Below are 26,072 nucleotides of genomic sequence, written 5' to 3'. Positions count from 1 at the left end.
TTAGCCGCCGAAGCCATAGAGAGTGCGTCCCTGGCGCTTGAGCGCGTAGACCACGTCCATGGCAGTGACAGTCTTGCGCTTGGCGTGCTCGGTGTAGGTGACGGCGTCCCGGATCACGTTCTCCAGGAACACCTTCAGCACCCCACGGGTCTCCTCATAGATGAGACCGGAAATGCGCTTCACCCCGCCACGCCGGGCCAGGCGGCGGATGGCAGGTTTGGTGATGCCCTGGATGTTATCACGCAGAACCTTGCGGTGACGCTTGGCTCCTCCTTTCCCCAGGCCTTTCCCGCCCTTGCCGCGTCCAGACATGCTAGAGAAAAACTAAACACAGCAGCTGAGTGAGTCTAACGCTAACAACCTGCAGCCCATTATGTAGCGATTGTGCGGACCTTTGTGAAAACTGAAAGACCAGAAAGGCGGGAAACCGTACTGAGTCCCCGCCCCTTGCTTCTAAGACCTGAAGTGAACAGGCGCTAGGGCGTTTTACTGGTATTCAGAAAATAAGAATCTTTAAACAGAAGCATCAAACGTATACACAAAGGGAATTGCCTCGTTTAAGTATGTTTGTATGTGTTTAAAGATTTATCCATTCCATATATTCTTGGATCTTTGCCACTGGCCTTTAAGCCCAAATTCCCAAAACAAATTTATAAATATATTGACAAGCAACCACGCCAGGCTTTGGGCTTGGAATCCATGAGCAAGCTGTTCTCAAACTGTATTATCGGGCATGTTTATTAATCTATCTGAGACTCAGTGGCCTTATCCATAAAATAGGATCAATACTATGGATAATGGAGTTATTGTAAACAAAATAGCATCTAGTTCGTGAACAATAAATTTCTATCGCCCTGGACTTTGTTCTTAAAAACAAAGTATTTATAATACCGACAGGCCTAAGACACATGGAAAGATTTCAGAACATTTCTAATATAACACCAGTTTGTACAGTGTGCTTTCACTTATACAGAGTAAGCATATAAATTTGAACAGTGAAGGATTGCAGAGGAAAAGAATGTAAATTGTCAGGGGCTAATAATACCCTATTCTTATATAGAGGACAGAGGGTGGAGGGGTGATTGTCCTTTCCTGTGGTTGGTGCATGGAACTCATGCAAAGCTATCATAAATGCCAATGTTAGGCAAAGAGATTTTATGCAAGTGCCAGAAGTAAAAATGTAATCTTTCCTAGATTTTTATATTATTTAAAAAAAATTGTCGAGCACATGGGAGCACTATGATTTAAATGATGTCCTTGGAATAAATAGAATGTTCAAAATAAGAGATTATTTTTACTTCACACTATGATATACCAAGCACACTGTCCTAAGATCTGAGCAGTAGCTCAACCAAATTACCCCATCAGTAAATTTGAGATTACAAATATCAAATTTCAAAACTCAATTTACTTTTGAGGTAGTGGCAGCAATAGCTAAAAAATCACACACCAACATAAACGAACCAAACTTCTGTTCAATGGACATCACTAGAACAATTCATCACTAGAACAGCCAGAAGAAAGGAAAACACTGCTATTTATGCAAAAACAAAACAAAACACACCAAAAAAAGAACATTAATTTGTTAAACAAGCCTTGGAATCCAAAGCAATACACAGTAGCAACTGCTAAAGAAAGATCACAGCTCTTTTTACATTGTTATTTTGAAATAACTAAATTCACAAAAAGTTGCTCCAATAGTACCTAGAGTTCCTCGAACCTAGTTTCCCCTAATGGTGAAATCTTATTATATTATAATATCAAAGGCAGGTAATTGACATTGGCAAAGTACTTTTAACTAGCCTACAGGCCTTATTCAGCTCTCACCAGTGTTTCCATGCACCCATTTGTGTGTGTGTGTGTGTGTGTGTGTGTGTGTGTGTGTGTGCAGCCCTGTGCAATTTTATGTGTCACTACCATCTCAACGCTGACACAAAACTGTTCCATGATCACCAACGAACTCTTTAATGTAACACTTTTATATTCACATCCACCCACTTCTCCCCTGTCCTGGGGCAATCACTAATCTGTTATCCACCTCTAGAATTACCATTTTGAGAATGTTATATACATGGAATAATACAAAATGTAACATTTTGAGACTGGCTTTTTTCACTAAGCATTACCCATCTAGGTAGTTGCACGTATCAATAGCCTCCCTTTTTATTGCTGAGTAGGATTGCATTGCATGGGGTATGAGAATTTACTTAACCATTCACCAGTTGAAAGATATTAAGTTGTTTCTAATTTATAAATAAAGCTGTTATGGACTTTCATGCACAGAATTTTTGTTGTTTCTCCCCAGCTCCTCCGCCCTCCCAATTTTGGTTTGCTTTTTGTATTTCCTGCATTCCACCTGAAAATTACATTTTTTAAAATGGCAGAAGTGCTGCGATGATGACTGGGAGCCTAAAAAGCCTTTCAATAGTCACATAGAAATCACATTGCATTGCCATTATCACTTGCAGCTTTGCTTCAAGGTTCAAAAACATTGCACTGAGCTATTCCCACTGTTTCTGAAGTGTGACTTCTGGTTTCTGTAGCTGAGGATTTGCTCCAGTAACAGTCTGCAACGTTTGTTAAATAAACTGTTGGTGTCCAGTTTCTTTGGTTCCTGCCATGGGACGTGTGTTCTCACTTTTCTGCAGAGGTATTCACTTAGCTCCTGAAGAGCTTCCAGTGTTGCCTAATCCCCCCAGACCTGGAGTAAACCCAGGAATAAGGCTGGGCGTTCCCATTGCCAACGTCTGTAAAACCTGACTGAATCTACAAACCTGGCATTGCTCTAGGGTTTGTCCTAGGATTCTGCATTTGTTAGAAGAAAGTTGGGAGCTGTTGTCTCATTGGCTCTTTGAGGATGAATAATAGGTGATTATGGCAAAGCCTAAGTTCTGCCTTAGTGACTATATCATGTTTCTCATGCAGGGTGCAGACACATTCTGCACAATCTGAATTTTCAGTTATATGCTGCAACAACCTATACATTCCTGGTGTGCTGAACATACTTATTAGTTCAGGCCCCAGATTTGGTGCACTAGTGCTATGCCCAACTGTATCACTGACACCACTGCTGCCCACTCTGCTGGTGGTGCTGCTGGAAGTTGAACTCTGGAAATCCCATGGAACCCATTTTTGGGGTACCAGGTCTCTATTTTCAGTACAGAAAGTATGACGACCTTTACCAGAGGATGTATTGCTCAGTACAGAAGCAAATAAGTTAACACCAAACTGCTCTCCAGTAGTACTCAGCCTGGGTCCTTGAATATGTTCATGTTCATGTGCACACACGTGTATGTGTGTGCATGTCACATAAAGCATCCCTAGGATGCTTTCCAGGTTGCTCAAGGACCCACCCTTTTTCTCATACCTGACGTCATCCCTGGACTTCTTGTATCAGGGAGAGGGAAATTTGAATTATTTTGCCTGATCTAATAATTAAATTGACATAGATTAACGGGGGAAAAAAACAATTTGTATGCACAGAGGTCATTCAGAAATGAGACCACCGAAGTAACCAAAGCAGGCTATATATATATTTACATTATATATATATGCCATATATATATATAAATATACATACATACATATATATATATATATACACACACACATATATATGGCTTGTACTTGGGGTAGCAGACAAATGAAGTTTGCTTATACAGCTTTCTTAGCATTAATTCCCAAATTCTATTAAGGATACTTTCTATTCTCATACTGGTATAAGGATATCTTCACATGGGAGGTTTATTTCTCTTTTAGGGGTTAAGAGGATAAGAATATTTATATATCACCTATTTTCCCCTGGCTGTTTCTCAAATAATTTTAAGGATTGCAGAGGAAAAGTAGTTTCAGGGGTCAATGTCCTGTTCTTATATGAAAGACAGAGTGTGCAGAGGTGACTGTCCTTTCCTGGGGTTGGTACATAGAATACTTGGGGGAGAAGGGAGTTCTGCCCTCCTCCAGCCTTGTCTTGGTGGGGGTCGCGGGGATTTTCTGTTCCCTTGCGATACAGTTCCTCAAAGTGAAATTATAGATGGCTCTGAAAAGAGCCTTTGGGTTTTAAGTTGGCACTTGTCGGCAATAATAATTTATGCCCTCTCCCCGCGGATGCGGCGGGCGAGCTGGATGTCCTTGGGCATGATGGTGACGCGCTTGGCGTGGATGGCACACAGGTTGGTGTCCTCGAAGAGCCCCACCAGGTAGGCCTCGCACGCCTCCTGCAGCGCCATCACGGCCGAGCTCTGGAAGCGCAGGTCGGTCTTGAAGTCCTGCGCGATCTCGCGCACCAGCCGCTGGAACGGCAGCTTGCGGATCAGCAGCTCCGTGGACTTCTGGTAGCGGCGGATCTCGCGCAGGGCCACCGTGCCGGGCCGGTAGCGGTGCGGCTTCTTCACGCCGCCCGTGGCCGGCGCGCTCTTCCGGGCCGCCTTGGTGGCCAGCTGCTTGCGCGGCGCTTTGCCGCCAGTCGACTTACGAGCGGTTTGCTTTGTACGCGCCATTACTTATCTGCAAAATAAAGGGACTAAAATGGAAGGTTTGCTTCTATATTTATACAGGAACAGAATCACTCTGATTGGATTGTGGGCAATTCCTGTTAGTCATCCGCTGCTAAATTCCGGAAGTGCTCCGATCGATTTAGGATTGGTTTATCCATTCGGTGCAAGTTTGGGATTGGTGAATTTCAATTAGCAGACATCTTCCCAGCCCCTTAAAAAAAAAAAAAAAAAAAATTTTTTTCCGAGCTGTTTTATCGATAATACCCACACACTCAAGTATTGTCCAAAAACACATTACTCATTTAATATTCTTCAACTTTTCTCCTGTTTGGATATACAAAATAGAATGTGTTCGGAAAAGTTCTTTAGACTTTAGACACCCGCCATTTTCTGCAGTTAACCCGTTTTCATCGGATCTTAGTCTCAGGCCTTCCCTCTATTTAAAAATCCATCGTCTAAGCATCTCATGAATCCTGTTCCACATTGACCGTAAACATCTAGTTCACTGTAACATGGTCTTCTAGGAAATACTGTTAAGATGTAAGGAATTTTGTATTATTCAGGGGACACGCAGCAAAATCCCAATATCCTGGAATCCCTGGATCTTTAGTGTCGTGTTTGACTCAAAACTGGTTATTTGGCTCTGTTGTTTGGTTTTGATGCATTTAAGATGTCAGCCTGGGTCTAATGGTGAGAGCCGTCATGAAAAGCTTTGCAATGTGGAACACTTAAAAAGATGGCGGCGATCGAGTCTTTCTTGATAACACTGCAATGGGCCGGCATCTCGGGACTCTTTCCGAGAGTCCCAAGGTGTCCCGGACAAACCCGACAGAGCTGCGGTCAGAACTGGACTGGGCTAGATAACAGGATTATTCTTACCTGGTTTCCGTATCCAAACGCGAAGACTTTCACTTAATTACAAAAAAAAAAATTGATTTTTTTGTGTGTGAATGAATTTATAGTCTCATAACAGTGTTGTAAATCAACCAATAGGAATATACAAAAGGATTCAATCTTGATCCAATAAAAAAGGGAGTTTTTGAATCCTAGTTTACATACTAGTAACCTATTGGTCAGCTTTTGTCCAATCAAAGTTTAGCTTTGTGAGTGTTCGTTTGTATATCCTTGATGTAAATACTCGCGATGTCCATTTTGTTTTCGTTCTTTTAATCCAGCAATTTTGCTCACTTTGTTTACCATACCAGAGCCGGCTAAGTCTGTCCCAACGCAAAAAAGGGCTCCAAAAAGGCAGTGACTCAGGTTTAGGAAAAAAGTGGTAGGAAACGCAAGTGCGGCCATAAGGAGGGCTATTCTATCTTTATCTATGTCTGTAAAGTGAAGTAGGTCCATTCGGACCCCGGCATCTCGTCCAAGGCCATGGGCATCATGAACTCGTTCATCAATAACATCTTTGCATCGCGGGCGAGGCGTTGCTCCTGGCGCATTGAAACAAGCACTTGACCATCACATTCAGGGAGGTTCAGAAGGCCGTGGGCCTGCTGTTCCCCGGGGAGCTGGCCAAGCACGCCGTGTCCGAGGGCACCAAGGCTGTCACCAAGTACACCAGCTCCAAGTAAATTTTTCTATGCCTTTAGCACTTCACAATGTTTCTTTTTAAAGCCACTCATTTTTGCATATTGAGAGCTATAATATCAAGATTTGTCAGTATTTTAAAAACATGTTTTTTTTCTTTTTTTTTTTTTACAGTCATTCTTTAAAGTGCAGGAAACAGTATTGCAGTATGAGAGGTTTATTTGAATTTTTGTTCTTCAGTGCAGCAAAGAATTTGAAATATGTGTTGTAGGAACCAGTAGGAAGTGCTAGTATTCTGGGTTTTGTGTTTTTATTTCTTAAAATCTTTAAATTGTTCTTGTAGCTAGTCATTGCTTAGATTGAAAATTTTATAGTGAGTAGCTGTGGACTTAAAGTTGTGTAATGCTGGTACTTGTATTTGGGTTCCTTGTTTTAAATATAATGCCCATGTTACAACAAAATAATTTTATGTGCTTCACAAATATTAACTCATGAGAAGGTGTTCATACTTTACAAAGGCTCGGAATCTCAGTTATACAGTATATACTGGACTAGGCCTGGGGTATTTACTGGAACCTCAGAGTTTAATCTCAACTACAAGTATACTCTTTCAAAGGTGAATTTTCAAATTTGTATTAAAAAGAAAATATTTTCACTTTATTTGGTCTTGAGGCTATTATTGATATAATCAACCCTACATGGTGCTGAAGCGGGGTCTGAAATACTCAATTTGACTCATTTTTCTTTTATATTTCATTTTTGTATTCCTTGCCTTCAGTCAGTGTTAGGTTCAGTATTCATTTACACAGGAGGAAAAAAAAAAGAAGAAACAAAAAACAGGAGTAAGAAAAGATGTACAAGTGCAGGGAGAACAGGATATATGGAATGAAATGTACAGTTTTCCCGAGTTAATATTTTGATAGTTTCTGTATTGCTGAAAGCAAAATGACTTCGATAAATTGCTTTTAGTGCTTCTCACAGCTTATAGACTTGCTATTTGGGCGGCCAGCAAGACACTACCAATGTATGTGCCAGGTCAGTATTGGGTGTGTGAGTAGAGGTTCACATAGTTGTGAAACAATGTTGTTCACATTAAAGTTTTTTGTTTTTTTTTTAATGTAGGTTTTCCGTTAGATAAAGTTTGCAGTTTCAGTTCATCATATCTGTCATTTTCGATGACATGGATTGATGAAGATGCCAAATGTGTTGGCTGTCTTTATTGCTGCATAACAGATTGCCTTGAAATTTCTAGCTTCAGACAACACACATGTATTATCTCACAGATTCTGTGGGTCTGGGCAGGGTTTAGCTGGGTCCTCTGTGAGGATGCTATTGAGGTGTTATGCAGGACTGAGGTCTCTTGGATGTTTGGGGAAATATCCGCTTCCAAACTCATTTACTGGTTGGTTCTTTGTAGTTTTAAGACGGAGGGTCTTATTTTCTTGTTGGCTGTTGGCTTGAAGGCCCTTATGGGCTGTTAGTTGAAGGCCTCCCTCAGTTCCTAAATAGCCCTGTGAGTTTCTTGTCATTTGGGCCTGACAACAGGGTTAATTGATTCATCAAAACCAGCATGCAAGAGTCAAGGATGTTACAATCCTAGATAACATAGTCATATACACAAATTTTTTTACATCCTGTCACCTATGGTCACCTGGTTTGATGGTTAAAAGCAAGTCACAGGTCACATCCACACTCAAGGGACTTGATCACACAAGGGTGAACCTCAAGAGGGGAAATCCTGGGGGCCACTTTAAGAGACCATCACAGGACCCAGCAGGACCAAAAGACAGTTAACTAACAATTGCTCCTTCTTTCCCAACCCCCTCCCCACACCCCTGCCGCCACAGTACTGGGATTGGTTCAAATGGCCTGCAGGCAGGAAACCTATGTAAGGAAAAGGCACCTAATACCTTGAACTCCTTTTAAACAGGCCTCTTCCAGTGACTTTCTTTTGAAGCCAAGACACAGAAGAATTTGTTCATTTATTAATTTGGGGACTTCTTTCCCCTTTTCCTTTGCAAATACTGACAACATGAGAAAACCTTTGGTGTGGCGGCGTCCCAGCACAGGGCTAGATGCCCATGTAGCTCGGTTTCGGACATTATAGTTGAGAAAAGAAACCGGAGGATTCTTGAGATGAATTAAAGTTGTTGCTTTATTACAGACTACCAGGGAATAGATTTGAAAAGGCAGGAGACAAATCCCAAATTCTTTGTAGATTAAAAAACATCTGGTAATCAGTTTATATAATCCAAATATAAATGCTTTTAAGGGAGAGAAGAAACGGCCCATGTGCCACCTGGGCCTCCTCATGGGTGCCTTCACTCTCTAGTCTTAGCTTCTTTCATTATACCTCTTCCCTTGAGTTGCCCTACTAGGGGCTGAATAAAATTTACCAGTTTTGAGTGAGATTTGAGCAGGCCAATAAGGCATTACCTATATTTGTCCCCCAACACTATTCATAGCTTATTGTCAAACAGTAATTCCGTATTTCGAAAAACCTAATAAATTAGTAAAATCTTAAAGTTCACTGGTTAATTTTGCAAGACCGAGAATTCCTAAGAATCAGAAATGCTATTCAAACAATGTGCGACGCTTAAGGGTTCTACACTGGAAAAGCCATCGTGTGGCATTAGAACTGCAACACGGTGTAAACGTTTGATGCACTCAAACCTAAGCAAACATGAGCTGCATTAAAGCAACTGCACCCAAAAATCTAACAAACTTCAGAACTCAAGTTCCTGACCAAAAAAACTGAAAACACCAATTCAGTGCAACAAACTCTTTCAAACGAGTAGTTAGGTAGCCCTGAAAAGGGCCTTGGGCATCGTTACAGAAAATTTGTTTGTGGGTGCCGACTTAACCGCCAAATCCGTAAAGGGTGCGTCCCTGGCGCTTGAGCGCGTAGACCACATCCATGGCCGTGACAGTCTTGCGCTTGGCGTGCTCGGTATAGGTGACCGCGTCCCGAATTACGTTCTCCAGAAACACTTTCAAAACCCCGCGGGTCTCTTCATAAATAAGACCTGAGATACGCTTTACTCCACCGCGACGAGCCAGGCGACGGATTGCAGGTTTTGTGATCCCTTGAATGTTATCCCGCAGGACTTTGCGGTGGCGCTTGGCGCCCCCTTTACCCAAGCCTTTCCCGCCTTTGCCACGTCCAGACATTACTGCCACTAGATCAGATACTGTACTCACAAATGTGGAGAGCAAACCGAAATTCGCATTTAAAACCCGGCAGCGGACCTTTTTGAAAACTGCAAATGAGGGTGGGTAGGGGGAGGGGCTAGTTCGTAACCTAATTTATCCCCACCCACCATGCCCGAGCGTCAGTGGGGCGGAGCCGAAAAGAGAAGATTGCTTTGTCTGCTCATTCTCTGAATTCAGTTTAACACCTCCTGTTTAAGGGCGTTTAAAAAAGTTCTCTTGTTTATCAAGGGAATGAAATAATTGTACCTATTAAGCCAGCATCTGTTTTTCAAGTTTGGATATTTAGGCTAAGTCATTAACCGAAATTGTACATTGCCTCTCATTTTAAACGCATATTTGAAATGCAAACGAGTCCCTGCCTTCTCCCTTCCCAGAGAAGCATTTTTGTATACTTTAAATGAACGTGAAATAGTTATGGTGGTAAACTTGTCTTAGGGAGCGAGGAAATTTCTGAAATCCATTGGGCAACAAGGCTTTCCCGCTGGCGTGTTTGTTTTTGGGAGGTATGACTCCATTGCTTGCGCCCTCAGTACTTGCTAGCTTTCACCTTCTGACGTCCAGGACCTGTTTTGTGACAGGTGTTTTCTTATTTTTTTTGTTTATTTTCTTCACTTGTAGAATGGAAATGTTAACCCCGACATCACAAAGGTGTTCTGAAAATCAAAAGGTGAATTTTTGGTCAAATGCTCAACACAGTCATTGAGGACTACTGTAATTACCTGTGGAAATTCCATTTTCATGCTCCACAGATTGACTTTCTCCCCAATATTCTTAAATCTCTCAATCTAGTATTTTGCCATCTGGGCCTATGTTCAGTTGCTTTCATAATGTCCATATCTTTTTGTGTGCAAACTTTTTATTTAAGAAGTCAGTGCTAAACTTACATGATTACATTTAAATTTATATAACTCCCCCAATTTAACCCGCAGTCTCCATTGCCATCTCCATGCTCCAAACACAATTCCCCCTAGGACTGTATTGTCTGATAAAGTAGTCAGGAATAACTTTTGAGCATTTGGAATGGGATTGATGTTGCTGAGGAGCTGAATTTTTAATTTTACTTAATTTTAATTAATTTAAATTTAAAGGCTGATACTCCATTTCAGTTATTGGAAATTTTTAGGTGTGTTTGAACAACCTGGGCATGTGAACTTAATTTTAAACAATAAAGTGTATGTAATTTAAATACAAATCATTTCCAGTAAAAAATTAGTGTCAGATTGACTAAAATATGAACCCAATTCGGTAGATTTAGATTGAAAAAAAGAATGTAAGATATTGCATTAATAATATCTCTATATTTATTACATGTTGAAATGAACATATCTTGGATGTTTTGGGTTAAATGCAATATATTATTTAAAATATTGCATCTCTTTGCTTTTTAAAATGTGGCTACTGAAAATTTTTTCATTAAATGTTTGCCTTGCATTGTTTTCTTTGGTCAGTGGTGCTCTAGAATTTTTCCTTTCCCCTCTCTGTTTCTTGCTCTGTATCCAACCTTGCTATCATGGGCTTTGGAACACAGTGGACATTCAATGTATTTCTAAGAAACCCAATTACAGATACTCATCTCAACTAGAATGAAACATTGCAAAAATAAATTAAAAAATAAAATCACATTAGAGAACTAAGGCAGGCTTGTGGAATAAACCGTTACTTATCAAGGCAAGAAAAGATGAATACTAGAAAAATTGTTGACCTTAGAATTCTTCAAGGGCAGAATATCAGGAAATGGAGAGTACCTGAAAATTTATGCTTATTTTTTTTTTTTCCAAAAATTGTATTTCTTGAGAGGGAACATTCAGAACTGATTATGAAAGCAATGAGTGTTCTTTGATTGATAGATTGTGCACTCAGTGGTTTTATAAAAAAAAGAAGAAAAGAAATCATTTAGTAGAAGTACGAAAGCATTTCCTTAAATGAAGGAAGGCCAGAAAACAATTTACTATTTCTGGAAAGTAGGTAAAGACCAAGAGAGAATGAGGTTAAAAAATCAGGTAAATTACTTTGGAGTCTAGAAAGAATAAAAAGTTAAAGTGTCCATTATTTGATTCATGAGTAAAATAAGAATGTCAAGGAGTTATACCACGTTGTGTCATAGAAATTATCTTGAAAGTTTATATATATATTTATATACATATATGTGTGTATGTGTATATATATATATATATATATATTTTTTTTTTTTTTTTGGTAAAGATTCACTGTGTTGATCTTGGGTGGCCTCAGCCTGCAGGCTTTCAGTTCCCGGGCTAGAGACTGAAGTCAGGCCACGGTAGTGTGAGTGCTGAATCCCAGCCACCAGACCACCAGGGACAGTGGCCAGTGACAAGGCCCCTGGCCCCCTGGCTTTGCAGAAATGAATTCCCACAAAGAGACGGGAAGTACTGAAACAACTAAAGTGTTTATGAGGAGGAAAAAGAGTACTCGTGAATAGTGTGGACTTAAAAAATATTCACCGCCTAAAAATTGAGAGTTATGTTTTATTCGGCGGAGATTTTTTTTTTTTAATTAATTAATTAATTTTTGGCTGTGTTGGGTCTTCGTTTCTGTGCGAGGGCTTTCTCTAGTTGCGGCAAGCGGGGGCCACTCTTCATAGCGGTGCGCAGGCCTTTCACTATCGTGGTCTCTCTTGTTGCGGAGCACAGGCTCCAGACGCGCAGGCTCAGTAGTTGTGGCTCACGGGCCTAGTTGCTCCACGGCATGTGGGATCTTCCCAGACCAGGGCTCGAACACGTGTCCCCTGCATTGGCAGGCAGATTCTCAACCACTGAGCACCAGGGAAGCCTCTCGGCGGAGATTTTTAGGACTTAAAAGCCTGGGAGGCAGCATCTCAAGTAACCCTGAGAGAACCGCTCCTAGGAGGCTAGGGGAGAGCCAGGTTTTATAGACATTTTGCAACAAAGGGCAGGTAGTCAGGAACATCAAAAGATTATTGTTAATTAAAGGAAACTAGATATCTCAAGTTAAGGAATTTAGCTCTTTTCTATGTATGGGAAGATGCAAGAGTCTGGGCTTACCGAACTCATTCCTTTGATACGCACCTCAGCTGTCTGGGGCCAGTATCCTGTATTTTCACATCCTGAGTTTCCTCAGGGCTCACTGTATGGAGTGGCTGCAGTCTAATGGCTGCTAGATGGCGGGTATTCTTTCCTTCCTAAGTTCCCTCAGGGCTCACCAGCTCACATTGGAGGGCTGCAAGCGCTGCTGACTGTGACATCCTTTGTTTACTGATATGGCAGGAAATATTCCATTTCTCAATAGGTACACATGGGTGAACTTAGAGAGAATGTTGAGTGCTCGCAGTAGTTTAAATCACTTATACGGGGCATCTCTTCCAGGTTTCTTTTGGCCAATCATCTTGCTTTTCTCGGTTCTGAGTCGTATTTGGATTATCTCAGGGTCCTGCCATGTGTGCTCCTGCATCTCTTAGCCAAGATGGATTCTAGCAAAGAGGCCTATGGGTAGGTTGACATCACTTACTATGGGATGGTGCCCCCTCCTTATTTGACCTCCAAGGAGTGTTTCTGCGCATGTGTAGTCTGGAGGGTTTCCTTGACCTCAGGAATGAGGTATATGTGGTCTCTTTATCTTTTATCTGGGCAGGACTCAGCCCCTCTCTGCTCCAGCTATTATCTTGGTCTTGGAGTATCTGTCCACAGGCGACAAGCTCCAGCTGCTCAGCCTGGGGCTCATCTGTCTCCTGCCTCAGTGTGAGAAAAATTGTCTGAGACTTGGAAGTAAGGAAAAAAGGAGGGCCCATGATGTCCAATATACAAGGTTATAGGCCACACAAGGATTCTATAAAAATGTACTTAGATCATCTATTTACTATTGACTGTAGGTACCAAAATTAGTGAAGTTACTTAACTGGCAGAGCTTTGTTTGGCAGAGAGGCAAATAATTTCTGTCCAGTGGAAGATTTATGACCTATTGGATAATAAAATAATTTTATTTTAAACTAATTTAACAATCCTGTTCTAACATATCTTTGTTACATTTTCTGTAAATACCCTAATTTATTAAATGTTCTTTGAACCTACCATGGCATTTTACCTGTTGGTTCATTTATTGAAAAGTGAAGCTCTTTGACACATGCTCATTTTTATTTGCTGAATCCTGATTTTGCCTTTTTGAAAAAAAATGCAAGTGAGATATCATGTGATTGTGACTTGACTGGAAATAAAGGGGGATTTAGGAGAGGTGCTGGTTCTTTTCACCTTTTTCTTTAGGCCCGGGAAATTGAACACTTGTCACTCAACGTCATGGCAAATCATCATTGGTAAGCAGCATACAGGAAGGTGGAAATTGCAGACAGGAAAGCATACTCTTTATCAGGCATGGGCTCACTGAGGATAAAGGAAAGGTTCTGGTCACTGCAGAACAGCTCTGAAATCTGTTAAGATATATATAAATATCAAATTAAGGTAAAGGAACCGACTGAATTTCGTTTTGTTGTCATATGAGAACATAGTCTAAAAAGCCTGCCCAAGTGTTTTTTAGTTATTCTACGGGAAAGAGTTTCTGTTTAACTATTTATTAGGGTCTATATCTGAAGTGTCTATGAATTTAGATGCTAATTTATAGGATATTGAAAATTTCAATGATTTTTGTCCATTAGAGATGACTATTATCTCTTTCCAGTAGAAAAGATAACGTAAAGGTAATAATATAATTGTACCATAGCACAATAAACCTTTTCCATCTAAATTTGCTCGTTTGATTTTAATTCAATCTTCTTTCCTTTTCCCAGGTGGAGGGCGGGTGGTGGTGGTGGTGGTCACGAATTTTCCCGCTGTATATCTTGGTTCTCAGCTGGGGCCCCTGCAACAAAACACAGATTAGCAAAGGAAAAATAAACAGGTTTGTTAACATGTATATTTCATACATACAGTAGCAGAGACCCAGGAGAAAGTAATCCAAAGAGGTGGCTTATAACTCCAGTTTACATAGCATCTTCAACAAAGACTAGATTTGTAGAGAAATGACAGGACAAAGAAAAGCACTTTTAGGCTTCTAAGGGCAACAAACTGTGAGAAGGTAAATATATGGGAGGAAACGAACAGCGAGGTTTGTTAGATTCCTCTGGAGCCTCTCTGGTCTAAACAGCCTGTGCAGTCTCCATTACAGAATTTATATCCTGCTATAAGGCAGAAAGAAAGAGTAGAGAGAGGTTTTTCTTCGGATTATTGCTTATTAACTGCCTAGGGAGGTAAAATAAGGGAAAGCATTACAACAGTTCTATCGACAAAGTAAGTGGCTCTAAAAAGAGCCTTTTTCAGTTCAGAGTAAGCAATAGCCTTGGGTTACGCCCTCTCCCCGCGGATGCGGCGCGCAAGCTGGATGTCCTTGGGCATGATGGTGACGCGCTTGGCGTGGATGGCACACAGGTTGGTGTCCTCGAAGAGCCCCACCAGGTAGGCCTCGCACGCCTCCTGCAGCGCCATCACGGCCGAGCTCTGGAAGCGCAGGTCGGTCTTGAAGTCCTGCGCGATCTCGCGCACCAGCCGCTGGAACGGCAGCTTGCGGATCAGCAGCTCCGTGGACTTCTGGTAGCGGCGGATCTCGCGCAGGGCCACCGTGCCGGGCCGGTAGCGGTGCGGCTTCTTCACGCCGCCCGTGGCCGGCGCGCTCTTGCGGGCCGCCTTGGTGGCCAGCTGCTTGCGCGGCGCCTTACCGCCGGTGGACTTGCGAGCGGTCTGCTTAGTACGAGCCATGAGGATAACAGAAAAGAGAACTGGCTTGAGAGTAGTATGGTGCTGGTGCCGGTTCTGACCTTATTTATAGGTGCAGATCAGTCTGATTCCTAGTTCCCGCGCTGTGATCCAATTGGTTGTCACATTGCCTTCAGGAGAAATATGGTTGGATTCCATTAAAGATTAAATGAGCTATCGAAATTTTATTTCAAGTTTACAGTCCACTTTGAATTGAGTTCATAACGGTAAGGTTTCCTTTAGTATAGATTTTAGTGTACTTCATTCATTGCATTTTTCTGAAAAAAACAACAAATGGACTGAACAATTCTAATGATGGCGTCATTCGCAGAATTTAAAAAGCCCGCCCAGACATGTCATTGGTCAGCTATTCCTCCTTTGTTCTCCCATTTATTTTATTCATATATTACTTTTGGACACCAAGTTCGTTTGATTATACATGTATATGTAATAATGTATATACCTCGTGCACATACAAAACCACCACTCAACATGAGGCATTATGGTCTGTCTTGTCATTTACATACATATACGTTATCCATAGCCTACAAACCCTAATTTATGTCCTGACACAGAATTCCCTTAACAGGGATTCTTTACGTGAGTTTACAAACGTATTGCATCTTTTCAGCTAAAGGGATGGCAGAAAGCTAGTTTCATAAATTTTTCTAAGAATTTATGGTGCATAAAATGTGACCAACGGCTAACAATTTAACCCCTTTGTGGCAAAGATGGGAGCGGTTTCCCAGTTTTAAATGCAAAACTTTTAACAGGCTAGTATAAACAAAACTTAAGCGTAACGACACATTAAGACTTGAACACGTCTCCTACACTTACGAAGTATTTCAGCGCTTTCCGGGAAAAAGTGGGTGGCTCTGAAAAGAGCCTTTGATTTTCAGAACGGAGACTGAAGAACTGCTAAACGTTTCACTTGCCCTTGGCCTTGTGGTGGCTCTCGGTCTTCTTAGGCAACAGCACAGCCTGGATGTTGGGCAGGACGCCACCCTGAGCGATGGTCACCCGACCTAAGAGCTTGTTGAGCTCCTCGTCGTTGCGGATGGCCAGCTGCAGGTGGCGAGGGATGATACGCGTCTTCTTGTTGTCGCGGGCCGCGTTGCCCGCCAGCTCCAGGATCTCAGCCGTCAGATACTCCAGCACCGCCGCCAAGTACACAGGGGCCCCGGCACCTACCCGCTCGGAGTAGTTGCCCTTGCGGAGCAGGCGGTGCACTCGGCCTACGGGAAATTGGAGCCCAGCTCGCGAGGAGCGGGTCTTAGCCTTGGCGCGAGCTTTGCCTCCTTGCTTCCCGCGCCCAGACATACTGAGGACTAACAAGGGAAAAACAGCCACAAGAAAAGCGAAAAAGCAATGTTCTGTAAGGAGCAACAAGATGACAGTTATAGAGCTGGGTGGAATTGTCAAATACGAGGTAGGATTGGTTAAAATCGTCTTTTTACTAGACAACCAATAAGAAAGGAGATGTGATGCAAGTAAATTTACATAATCTCGTCACTAATGCATTATCAAATCAGTTCTGGATATTCTTGAATACCTTATTTGCATAGGTCGCCTATAAAAGACGAGATTCTAGACGTAAGCAGGCATATCAAAGTTATACTTTACTGTGCGTTTTGAATTCGGCAAGTATGCCTGAACCGGCGAAGTCCGCTCTTGCCCCGAAGAAGGGCTCCAAGAAGGCGGTGACCAAAGCCCAGAAGAAAGATGGCAAGAAGCGCAAGCGCAGCCGCAAGGAGAGCTATTCTGTATACGTGTACAAGGTGCTGAAGCAGGTCCATCCGGACACCGGCATTTCATCGAAGGCCATGGGTATCATGAATTCGTTTGTCAACGATATCTTTGAGCGCATTGCTGGCGAGGCGTCGCGCCTGGCTCATTATAACAAGCGTTCGACCATCACGTCCAGGGAGATCCAGACGGCTGTGCGCCTGTTGCTGCCTGGGGAGCTGGCCAAGCATGCCGTGTCTGAGGGCACCAAGGCTGTGACCAAGTACACCAGCTCTAAGTAAATGTTTATAGGTGCTGTTAAAACAAAGGCTCTTTTCAGAGCCACTTACATTTTCATCGGAGGAGTTGTGATGCTCTCTTGTTGCCCGTTTTGGGGATGTTATCTAAACACAGTTAGATACCAGAGTTGGCTGAGCTGTTTCTTTAAATAAGTCTGTATAGAGAAGCCCTTGTGCTTATTAAAACAGGCTCTTCCTGTTTCACCTCTTTCCCAAACCTTCCTATATTCTATACTAAAAAAAACCAGAGTTTCTGTCCACCACACCTTATTTTCAATTAGGAAAGCAAGGGAGGCTGGCTGGGTGGGATTAGGAAAGGGAACTCTTCCTATCCTAGCCATGGTTTGGCACTCTGGTACCAGGAGTTGGTTTCAGTTCCCAGATTACTCCGGCCCTTTCCCCAGAATGGATTCTACACTCCCAGAATCATGCCCCACCCCACAGAATTCACAGCCTTACCTCCGCCTGGCCTCCCCTCCAAACTTCGACATTCTAGTACCTCTGCCTTCTCCTGTGTGCCCGGACCCCTATATGTGGTCCAGTTTCAGTTGTTTCTGAAACACTTCAGCTCGGATTTTGCTCATTCTTCCAAAACCTGTTTAACTTTTATTAAATTATCTTTGTAAAAATAACCTAATGAAGACAAGCTTTTTGATATAGTATTATAATCAGAAGTAATAATACTATAATGAATGAACAAAGTGCTGCTCCATGAAATTAGACTTTCTGCTGTTAAAATCAGACACCCTAGACACACTAGCTAAAAAGGAAACGTAGGGTACTTCCCTGGTGGCGCAGTGGTTAAGAATCCGCCTCCCAATGCAGGAGACACGGGTTCGAGCCCCCGTCCTGGAAGATCCTACATGGAGCAACCAAGCCCGTGCGCCACAACTACTGAGCCTGAGCCTGAACTCTAGAGCCCGTGAGCCACAACTACCGAAACCTGCGTGCTCTGCAACAAGAGAGGCCACCGCAATGAGAAGCCCGCGCACCGCAACAAAGCGTAGCCCCCGCAACGAAGGCCACCCGCAAGAGGCCACCGCAACTAGAGAAAGCCCGCGCGCAGCCCGTGGCAACGAAGACCCAACGTAGCCAGAAGTAAATAAAAATCTTAAAAAAAGGAAATGTAAATTGCCGCTGTTAAAATTAAAGCAATGTCAAAATTATGTGAGCCTGCAATTTTAGGAAGAATTTACTTGTATCTATAGTCATTTTTATATTTACACTTTTAAATTTAAACGTATGTAGTTATAATCTTAAAGATCATTGAATACATTAATCAATAATTCTTAAACGTGAGTGCCTTGATTTTCAATTGGTGGTCTGACAAATTATCACAAATACAGTGGCTTACAACAATACATTTATAATTTTATGGTTCTTTAGATCAATATTCTGAAATGAATTTCATTGAGCTAAAATGGTGTCAGAGGGCTTGGGCCTCTAACAGTGAAAATCTGTTTCCTGTCTTTTCCAGCTCCTGGAGGGTTTTCCTTGTTCCTTGGCTCACAGCCCTTTGCTAGATTTGAAAGCCAGCAGTATCTGGCCAAATTCTCACACTGCCATCTCTCTGGTTCTGTACTATGATTCCCTCTTCCATTGTTAAGGGCCCTTATAATTATATTGGGTTCACTTGGATTCTCTAGGATAATCCTATTTATTTATTTGGCCATGCCGCGCAGCATGCGGGATCTTAATTCCCCGAACAGGGATTGAACCCATGTCCCCTGCAGTGGAAGCGCGGAGCCCTAACCGCTGGACCTCCAGGGAATTCCCTAGGATAATCCTATTTAAAGTCAGGTGATTAGCAACCTTAGTGCCATCTGCCACCTTAATTCCCATTTGTTATGTATCCTAACATATTCACAGACTCCAGAGATTAAAAGGTAGACATAAGTGGGGAGGCATCATTCTGCCTAGCACAGTAAGTGACAGTATTTTTAGAATTTGACAGAATGCTATATACTTGCTGTTCTGGTGGGAGGACAAACATATGGACACACTACTGTATGTAATTTCTTGGATTTCATATACTCCCCTAAAGCTCATATAGACCTGGTGTAGATGTTTACCTCTGGGACTACAGAAAGCAAAAGTTGACTATTTACAATAACATAAACTCTCATATACAGCCATCTGGTATTTTTAGTTTTCATTCTTTTACATTTTTTTATTTTTGCTTTTGTTCTTTATATGTATTGTTTGAATGTTTATGTATTTTTTTGTGTATGTTGTGTGTGTATATTTATGTGTTGTGTTGGGAGACGGAAGCCTGGTAGTCATTAATTACACAAGATTATAGACTATTAGTACTTTTTCCTACCAGGGTTGAAATCCTAAAAATATGTTGTAAATACATTCTTAGCATTTGTTCCATATGGGATGCCGTTTATGGCAGTTTATAAACTTAAGCAGGTTTGTAATTATGAGAAAAGTGTCAATTTTCATGACCCTTATATATGTATACATAGGACAGGAGAGTGGTGGTGGTATGAATTATTTTCATTTAAAAAGTTTTTTTTTTTTTTTTTTTCTGACTAGGACAAAATAATCATAACATCCACCCTGAGAGAAAATAACATAATTTAAGGGAGAGGAGGCACCAAAATATTTTAAGGGTATTTCTTTCCTGAACTGCCAGTGTCATCAGCCCCAACATGGTGGTTCAGCAATGGTCTAACTTTTCATTAGCCAAACCTTGGAAAAATTCTCCTTACAATTAAATGGCCCTATCCTGGAACCGGTGATACTCACTTTTCAATTTCTATGCACATTAACTGTGCTGCTCCCATTAATACTTAGAAAAGTTACATTGTTTTAAATAAATCGAATCCATGTACATATTCTTCTTACTACCACACAGCACTAACAAGGCATTGCCAAGGATTTAAGAGGATTTCTTAAATCCTCTTCACTTTTCATGGAGTCAGTTCGTAGGGCACACTACATCACAGCAGTTCAAATGATACTTACATGTCCACACTTGGCTAGCCTTGTAGCCAAACTTGAGCTGTGAAAGCAAGAGAAGGCTATGCTACCATTTACCTAGAATGTAAATACATGTTTTGTTTCCAAACCAAAATGCTGTGTACTTCAAGTGTTAGCACCATACAGCAACAAGTTCGTTTCAATATATTAAAATTGAGTATTATGGTAGTTATATTAGAGACGAATCATTACAGCTCTTTTGCTGAAAAAGTGGGTGGCTCTTAAAAGAGCCTTTGAGACTAACCACGAAAAGCACTTTCTTGCTGAGGTCACTTGGAGCTGGTGTACTTGGTGACAGCCTTGGTGCCCTCGGACACGGCGTGCTTGGCCAGCTCGCCGGGTAGCAGCAGGCGCACGGCCGTCTGGATCTCCCTCGACGTGATGGTCGAGCGCTTGTTATAATGAGCCAGGCGCGACGCCTCGCCAGCAATGCGCTCAAAGATATCGTTGACAAACGAATTCATGATACCCATGGCCTTCGATGAAATGCCGGTGTCCGGATGGACCTGCTTCAGCACCTTGTACACGTATACAGAATAGCTCTCCTTGCGGCTGCGCTTGCGCTTCTTGCCATCTTTCTTCTGGGCTTTGGTCACCGCCTTCTTGGAGCCCTTCTTCGGGGCGGGAACGGACTTCGCCGGCTCAGGCATGACGAACACCGTGCCAAGTTAAAAGAAAAAGTAAGTCATGAAAACATCACTCAGCATATTTGTAGAGCTACTATGCAAATATGGTATTTAAAACTTTACACTTTGATTGGATAAATTTTCCACGTTGTTCGGTGGTATGCAAATTATGTGACAGCAGTTCTCCTTTTTAATTGGTTGCAAGCTTTTAGACGCTTCTAACCAATCAAACAGTGTAATTTACAATTCGGCTTCGAAGTATAATTGCTTCTCATTTGTTAAGAGAATTTGTACTTTCGTTTTGCTTCTTCTTTGCTAAGCACGTTGATTAGATTGATCAGATGTCGGGACGCGGAAAACAAGGTGGTAAGGCTCGTGCCAAGGCTAAGACCCGTTCTTCTCGTGCTGGGCTTCAATTCCCCGTGGGCCGAGTGCACCGCCTGCTGCGAAAGGGCAACTACGCAGAGCGGGTCGGGGCCGGCGCGCCCGTGTACCTGGCGGCGGTGCTGGAGTACCTGACGGCCGAGATCCTGGAGCTGGCGGGCAACGCGGCCCGCGACAACAAGAAGACGCGCATCATTCCGCGTCACCTGCAGCTGGCCATCCGCAACGACGAGGAGCTCAACAAGCTGCTGGGCAAAGTCACTATCGCTCAGGGCGGCGTCCTGCCCAACATTCAGGCCGTGCTGCTGCCTAAGAAGACAGAGAGCCACCACAAGGCCAAGGGCAAGTAAACTGCAGTATTCAAATTCTTGATCTTTGAGGAATCAGTCTAAACCAAAGGCTCTTTTCAGAGCCACTGACGTGTTCGTTAAAAGGGCTTATATTTTTCTTATTTAAGCAGGTTGTTGAAAATGATTTTCAACACATTTTGTCAACTTAGAAGATGTATTTACACTCTTAGGAAATGCAAACTAATCATACAGTTTAAAATAATCAAAAAAGTACTCTTTAGCTAAGTAAAAATGATATAGACTTTGTGTCACAAGTAATTAAGTCGATCAATGCAGCAAGCCCTCAGTTGTTAACCCTCAGGAAAAGATAATGGTAGCATAATACTTGGTAAATTTTGAAAGTTTAGGTGCAAATCTAGTTAGTGATCTACAAGATCATTTAAACCACTCCTTTAGTACTATCTCATGTTGAAAAGAATTGTTTTGCATCCTAATGGGACAAGTTGATCTGTAATTCATACTTATGTTTTTAATAGCCAATCTCAACTCTACTGAGCTGGGCCCTAATCAATTGTAAATAGGAATACAATACTGCATAGCCTGGAGCTAGAATTTGTTTAGGCAGAGCTTAACAAAGGTTTCAGCATGACTTTAAGGGACGTACAGTAACACTTGTGTACCATTTACAAGTTTGAGTTTTTCTTAACACCATTTTACACGAAGGTCAGTTGAAATTGTGAAACGTAGTGGGGTGCTTTTATGTGAGAATGTTATAGTGAAAAGTAAACATTTGTTAATATAGTTATAATAGCAAACATGAAATTAATTCAGAGTTAATGGTTTTAGTGCATTCCGAAAAATCTCGAAGAATTGAGGCCTGCCCAGGTCCCAACCTGTCTGTGGTTTGGGGTTGCTATCTACCTCATAAAGCAGAGGGTTTGTCTTCTGGGAAGACAAAATCGTCCTCTCCTCTGATAAAACCTCTCACACAGTTGGCTTTGGCATCTTCCATGAAGAGGACTTCAGAGATTGAGGACTCATGCGGCTAGGCTTTCATTTGAGGTAGAGAGAGAAGACCGTGGTTATAACCAGACTGTCCAGAGTTGGGTGTAGTTACCTCCAGAACTTTTCACTGTTAACCCAGCCTGGGATTCATGGTAGTCATACAAGTAGATTCCTTAATAGTAAATAATAATATTAATAGTTTCCAAAAAGTTTTATTTCTTTCTCCTTTCCTCTCCCCCTCTCTCTCTTTTTTAATATGGCCCTAAAGAACCCTCAGACATATGATCAGATCACAAGCTATATAGGTGTAAATTCTTTAGTCTTTGTAAAATCTGAAACTTACATATATCTTTAAAACACAATGCATCTTAATAGTAGGGATTCCTTTCTCCTCCTGTGGCCACAGCTCTTACCCCAAGCCAGAAAACTGACACTGGAGCATGATAGCTTGGAATGCAGTGCAAGGGCTCATCATAAGACTTACAGGCAAGCCACGTTAAGTCGTATGGGGAAGGTAGAGGAGGGTGTATTCAGGGGGCCTGGATTGGGGATAACAATAAGTGTTCAGGATTCTTTCCGAGTTCTGCTTTCATATGATCTCTGGACCCCTAAACTGATGGTTCTCAATTCTATCAGATCCAACACTCTTTTTCTATAACAAATACTGTAACTACCCCCTTTACTATCCTGAAATGAAATTCATAGATAATATAATCTACCAAAACACGACTTAGCTGTAATATAAAAGGGGAAATAAAAGGAAAGTATTTTGTTATTTAAAAAAATCTCTTTAAGAGTTTAAAAAGAGAAATCAAGAAATTGACGTAAAATTAGCCTTACTACATTTGAATGAGGGTATAAAAATCTCTTGGCGCCAATCACATCCAACACACGCCTTTTCAAAAAGTTGATCAAAAGAAAGCCAGTTTCATGTACCAAAGTTTAAAAAATTTATTCTGCAAACAAGATTAAGCATTGTAATAATTTGTGTTAAGTTCTGCGGAGAAAAGCCAAAGAACATTGTAAAGAAACTGCATAAGGAAGATAGAGGCGAGAAAGGGTTGAAAACAGCCATTCAAAGGGAGGCTGATGTCGGAGAGTGAACCTCACTACCAATACCTTCACTGCAAGCCGTAAGGAACAAATGCCTTGTCCAATCAGAAAGGAACTCTCTTTATATATACCGGTGCGGGGTGGGGGGGGCGGGGGGCAGGTTTATCATTTTTCCACCAGCTAGCTGCTTTCGGGAAATCTGTCACAGCTCGTACTAAGCAGACCGCTCGCAAGTCCACCGGCGGCAAGGCCCCGCGCAAGCAGCTGGCCACCAAGGCGGCCCGGAAGAGCGCGCCGGCCACGGGCGGCGTGAAGAAGCCGCACCGCTACCGGCCCGGCACGGTGGCCCTGCGCGAGATCCGCCGCTACCAGAAGTCCACGGAGCTGCTGATCCGCAAGCTGCCGTTCCAGCGGCTGGTGCGCGAGATCGCGCAGGATTTCAAGACCGACCTGCGCTTCCAGAGCTCGGCCGTGATGGCGCTGCAGGAGGCGTGCGAGGCCTACCTGGTGGGGCTCTTCGAGGACACCAACCTGTGTGCCATCCACGCCAAGCGCGTCACCATCATGCCCAAGGACATCCAGCTCGCCCGCCGCATCCGCGGGGAGAGGGCGTAGATTTGTGTCTCCCGATTAAGTGCCAACCTCTGAAAAACCCAAAGGCTCTTTTCAGAGCCAACCACCTTTTCTGTGAAAGATTCCTGTGAACTGGGACCTCCATTCCGAGCGAAGAAATAAAACCTCTCCTCCCAACCTCCGCCTCCGGCAAAAATGGTGTTACAAGTTCTTTAAGATTAATTGGGTGGCTCTGAAAAGAGCCTTTAAGGTACTCAAGTCTTTTTTTTCTCTTACTTCTTTTTGGGGGCCGCCTTCTTTGGCTTGACCGCTTTAAGCTTGGCTACCTTGTGCTTATGAATTCTGGCCTTGGCTGGACTCTTGGCCATCTTCGGTTTGGCTGTCTTCACCTTTTTCGGGCTCTTGACCACTTTCTTGGCCCCGGTACCTGCTAATGGTTTTTTTGCCTTTGGGGTCTTCTTGGCGGTTTTTTTCGGACTGGCAACGCCTGTGGCCTTCCTGGGCTTCTTTGCCCCAGTAGCCTTCTTGGGGTTGGTCGCGCTCGCTTTCTTGGCTTTGGGCTTCGCTTCCTCGGTGGCCGACTTCTTGTTGAGCTTGAAAGAGCCAGAGGCGCCGGTGCCCTTGGTCTGCACCAGGGTGCCCTTACTCACCAGGCTCTTGAGACCTAGCTTGATCCGACTGTTGTTCTTCTCCACGTCGTAGCCGCCAGCTGCCAGCACCTTCTTGAGCGCAGCCAGGGACATGCCGCTGCGCTCCTTGGAAGCGGAGACAGCCTTGGTGATGAGCTCGGATACCGGGGGCCCGGACGCCTTGCGCTTCACGGCACCAGCAGACTTGCGAGCCTTCTTCTTCACAGGCGTCTTCTCCGCAGAAGTAACAGGAGGCGCAGCAGGTACGGTTTCAGACATGGCTGTTGATGTGGATGCCTAACAGTAAGAAATTAAAGGCTCAGAGTTGAGTACCCAGACCGGGAATGTGTGTGTTATATATACACACAGCGCCACTGCGCGCTGATTGGTTCCCAGCTGGCTTCCAGCTTGACAGCAACCTAGTCTCAGCTCTGTCTCGGAGTTGTGTTTGTTACAATTCAGGAAAGCAAAAAATTAAAGATCTCCTGTGGAGGAACCACACCAATTATATTGTACAATGAACCGGGACAGCTCAAGCTTTGAGACCTTTATAGTTTCTTCTTCCAGTTTTTATCACTTTGGTCTCAGCCTTTTTCAAAATCCCCCGACACTCCTACAGATTCACAGGTCAGAGAGACAACTTTTTGAGTTTCGTTTAAAATATAAATTCTTCTCTTTGTGTCTTCAATAGCTTGCTCTCAAGTGACATTCTATACATTCTTGGCTTTTCATACTTTCAACAACTGCTTGATTCTCATTGACATTTACCTGGAAAATTTGTTTCATATGAGGAGAAATAACACAGGCTCTTTCAGGATTTCTCTACAAGAACTGTAGTAAAGGCTGCTTGGAATAACAGCAATATCTGATAAGAAAAGTCATTATTTAGTTTGGAAAAGTTTTATCATAGCTTTTTTGTGACTACATAGAGGGTTAGTTAATTTGGGGGCTTTAAGCATTCAAAATTTATGTAGGAAAATAGCAAAAGCAATAATCAATGATCCTCTTGACCTGGTAGTTGGGCTTGTGTTGCACAAGCTGATGGCAGAGGAGGTCCAGGTACAGGCATAAAATAGAGTTGGACTGCTTTATGGGGTTTTAAAGATTCATTTATTTACATTGACTTTATTAGGAAGGATCAGTTATTAAAATGTTCACAAGCTCTTGGGTTCAGGGTTCTGTCATGCTTCTGGAAGATAAACTTTGGCGAAGTATCCAAGTAAAAGAATTAAGGAATATACACACGCACAATACTCTCACACATACTTATATAGAATTCCCTTAAAAAAGGGAAATTGAAAAGCATTTATATTCATTACTACATTTCTTATTTAAGCAAGGATACAGGTTTATAGGAAACACATTATAGGTTATGCATTATGTTCAGTAGGAAATAGATTGATGGTAGAAAGTGCTTTGATTTTCTTCTTCAGGCCTCAAACTGTTCGTCTTTAACATATTATGTTTATTTTGAAGCAGCCATGGATTTCTTTGTATTTCTGGTAAACCTTACGAGCCCCTTCCCAGAATAATGCTTTTCA

The 26,072-nt window shown here is 42.5% G+C and overlaps 8 protein-coding genes and 1 pseudogene across 8 annotated transcripts; 4 read left to right on the top strand and 5 right to left on the bottom strand.

The window, feature by feature from the left end:
• Positions 1 to 9,200, bottom strand: LOC132374415 (uncharacterized). The gene is made up of 3 exons (XM_059938078.1): positions 8,894 to 9,200; positions 4,167 to 4,501; positions 1 to 324 (listed from the first exon to the last, which is right to left on the bottom strand). Exons 1-3 carry the CDS (start codon positions 9,198 to 9,200, stop codon positions 1 to 3), a joined length of 966 nt encoding a protein of 321 aa, XP_059794061.1.
• On the top strand, positions 5,233 to 6,073 carry LOC132374225 (histone H2B type 2-E-like; annotated as a pseudogene).
• Positions 9,201 to 14,551: 5,351 nt separating the features above from the next.
• On the bottom strand, positions 14,552 to 15,174 carry LOC132374423 (histone H3.1). Its single transcript, XM_059938089.1, has one exon. It carries the CDS (start codon positions 14,960 to 14,962, stop codon positions 14,552 to 14,554), a length of 411 nt encoding a protein of 136 aa, XP_059794072.1. The 5' UTR covers positions 14,963 to 15,174.
• A 712-nt stretch (positions 15,175 to 15,886) lies between these two features.
• LOC132374429 (histone H2A type 1-B) lies at positions 15,887 to 16,279 on the bottom strand. Its single transcript, XM_059938093.1, has one exon. The coding sequence runs from the start codon at positions 16,277 to 16,279 to the stop codon at positions 15,887 to 15,889; it is 393 nt and encodes a 130-aa protein (XP_059794076.1).
• A 326-nt stretch (positions 16,280 to 16,605) lies between these two features.
• On the top strand, positions 16,606 to 17,007 carry LOC132374433 (histone H2B type 1-C/E/F/G/I-like). Its single transcript, XM_059938097.1, has one exon. It carries the CDS (start codon positions 16,606 to 16,608, stop codon positions 16,984 to 16,986), a length of 381 nt encoding a protein of 126 aa, XP_059794080.1. The 3' UTR covers positions 16,987 to 17,007.
• Positions 17,008 to 20,240: 3,233 nt separating this feature from the next.
• Positions 20,241 to 20,621, bottom strand: LOC132374434 (histone H2B type 1-C/E/F/G/I-like). Its single transcript, XM_059938098.1, has one exon. It carries the CDS (start codon positions 20,619 to 20,621, stop codon positions 20,241 to 20,243), a length of 381 nt encoding a protein of 126 aa, XP_059794081.1.
• A 304-nt stretch (positions 20,622 to 20,925) lies between these two features.
• LOC132374427 (histone H2A type 1) lies at positions 20,926 to 23,000 on the top strand. The gene has a single exon (XM_059938091.1). The coding sequence runs from the start codon at positions 20,939 to 20,941 to the stop codon at positions 21,329 to 21,331; it is 393 nt and encodes a 130-aa protein (XP_059794074.1). The 5' UTR covers positions 20,926 to 20,938; the 3' UTR covers positions 21,332 to 23,000.
• LOC132374296 (histone H3.1-like) lies at positions 22,717 to 24,451 on the top strand. The gene is made up of 2 exons (XM_059937856.1): positions 22,717 to 22,762; positions 23,415 to 24,451. The coding sequence occupies exons 1-2, from the start codon at positions 22,717 to 22,719 to the stop codon at positions 23,942 to 23,944; spliced, it is 576 nt and encodes a 191-aa protein (XP_059793839.1). The 3' UTR covers positions 23,945 to 24,451.
• Positions 23,240 to 24,822, bottom strand: LOC132374420 (histone H1.4-like). Its single transcript, XM_059938084.1, has one exon. It carries the CDS (start codon positions 24,808 to 24,810, stop codon positions 24,175 to 24,177), a length of 636 nt encoding a protein of 211 aa, XP_059794067.1. The 5' UTR covers positions 24,811 to 24,822; the 3' UTR covers positions 23,240 to 24,174.
• Positions 24,823 to 26,072: the final 1,250 nt, after the last annotated feature.

This window comes from Balaenoptera ricei, chromosome 11, assembly GCF_028023285.1.
Source record: "Balaenoptera ricei isolate mBalRic1 chromosome 11, mBalRic1.hap2, whole genome shotgun sequence".
Classification (NCBI taxonomy): Eukaryota; Metazoa; Chordata; class Mammalia; order Artiodactyla; family Balaenopteridae; genus Balaenoptera; species Balaenoptera ricei.
The sequence above is the reverse complement of the archived record's forward strand: the minus strand, read 5'-3'. Positions and strand labels throughout refer to the sequence as shown.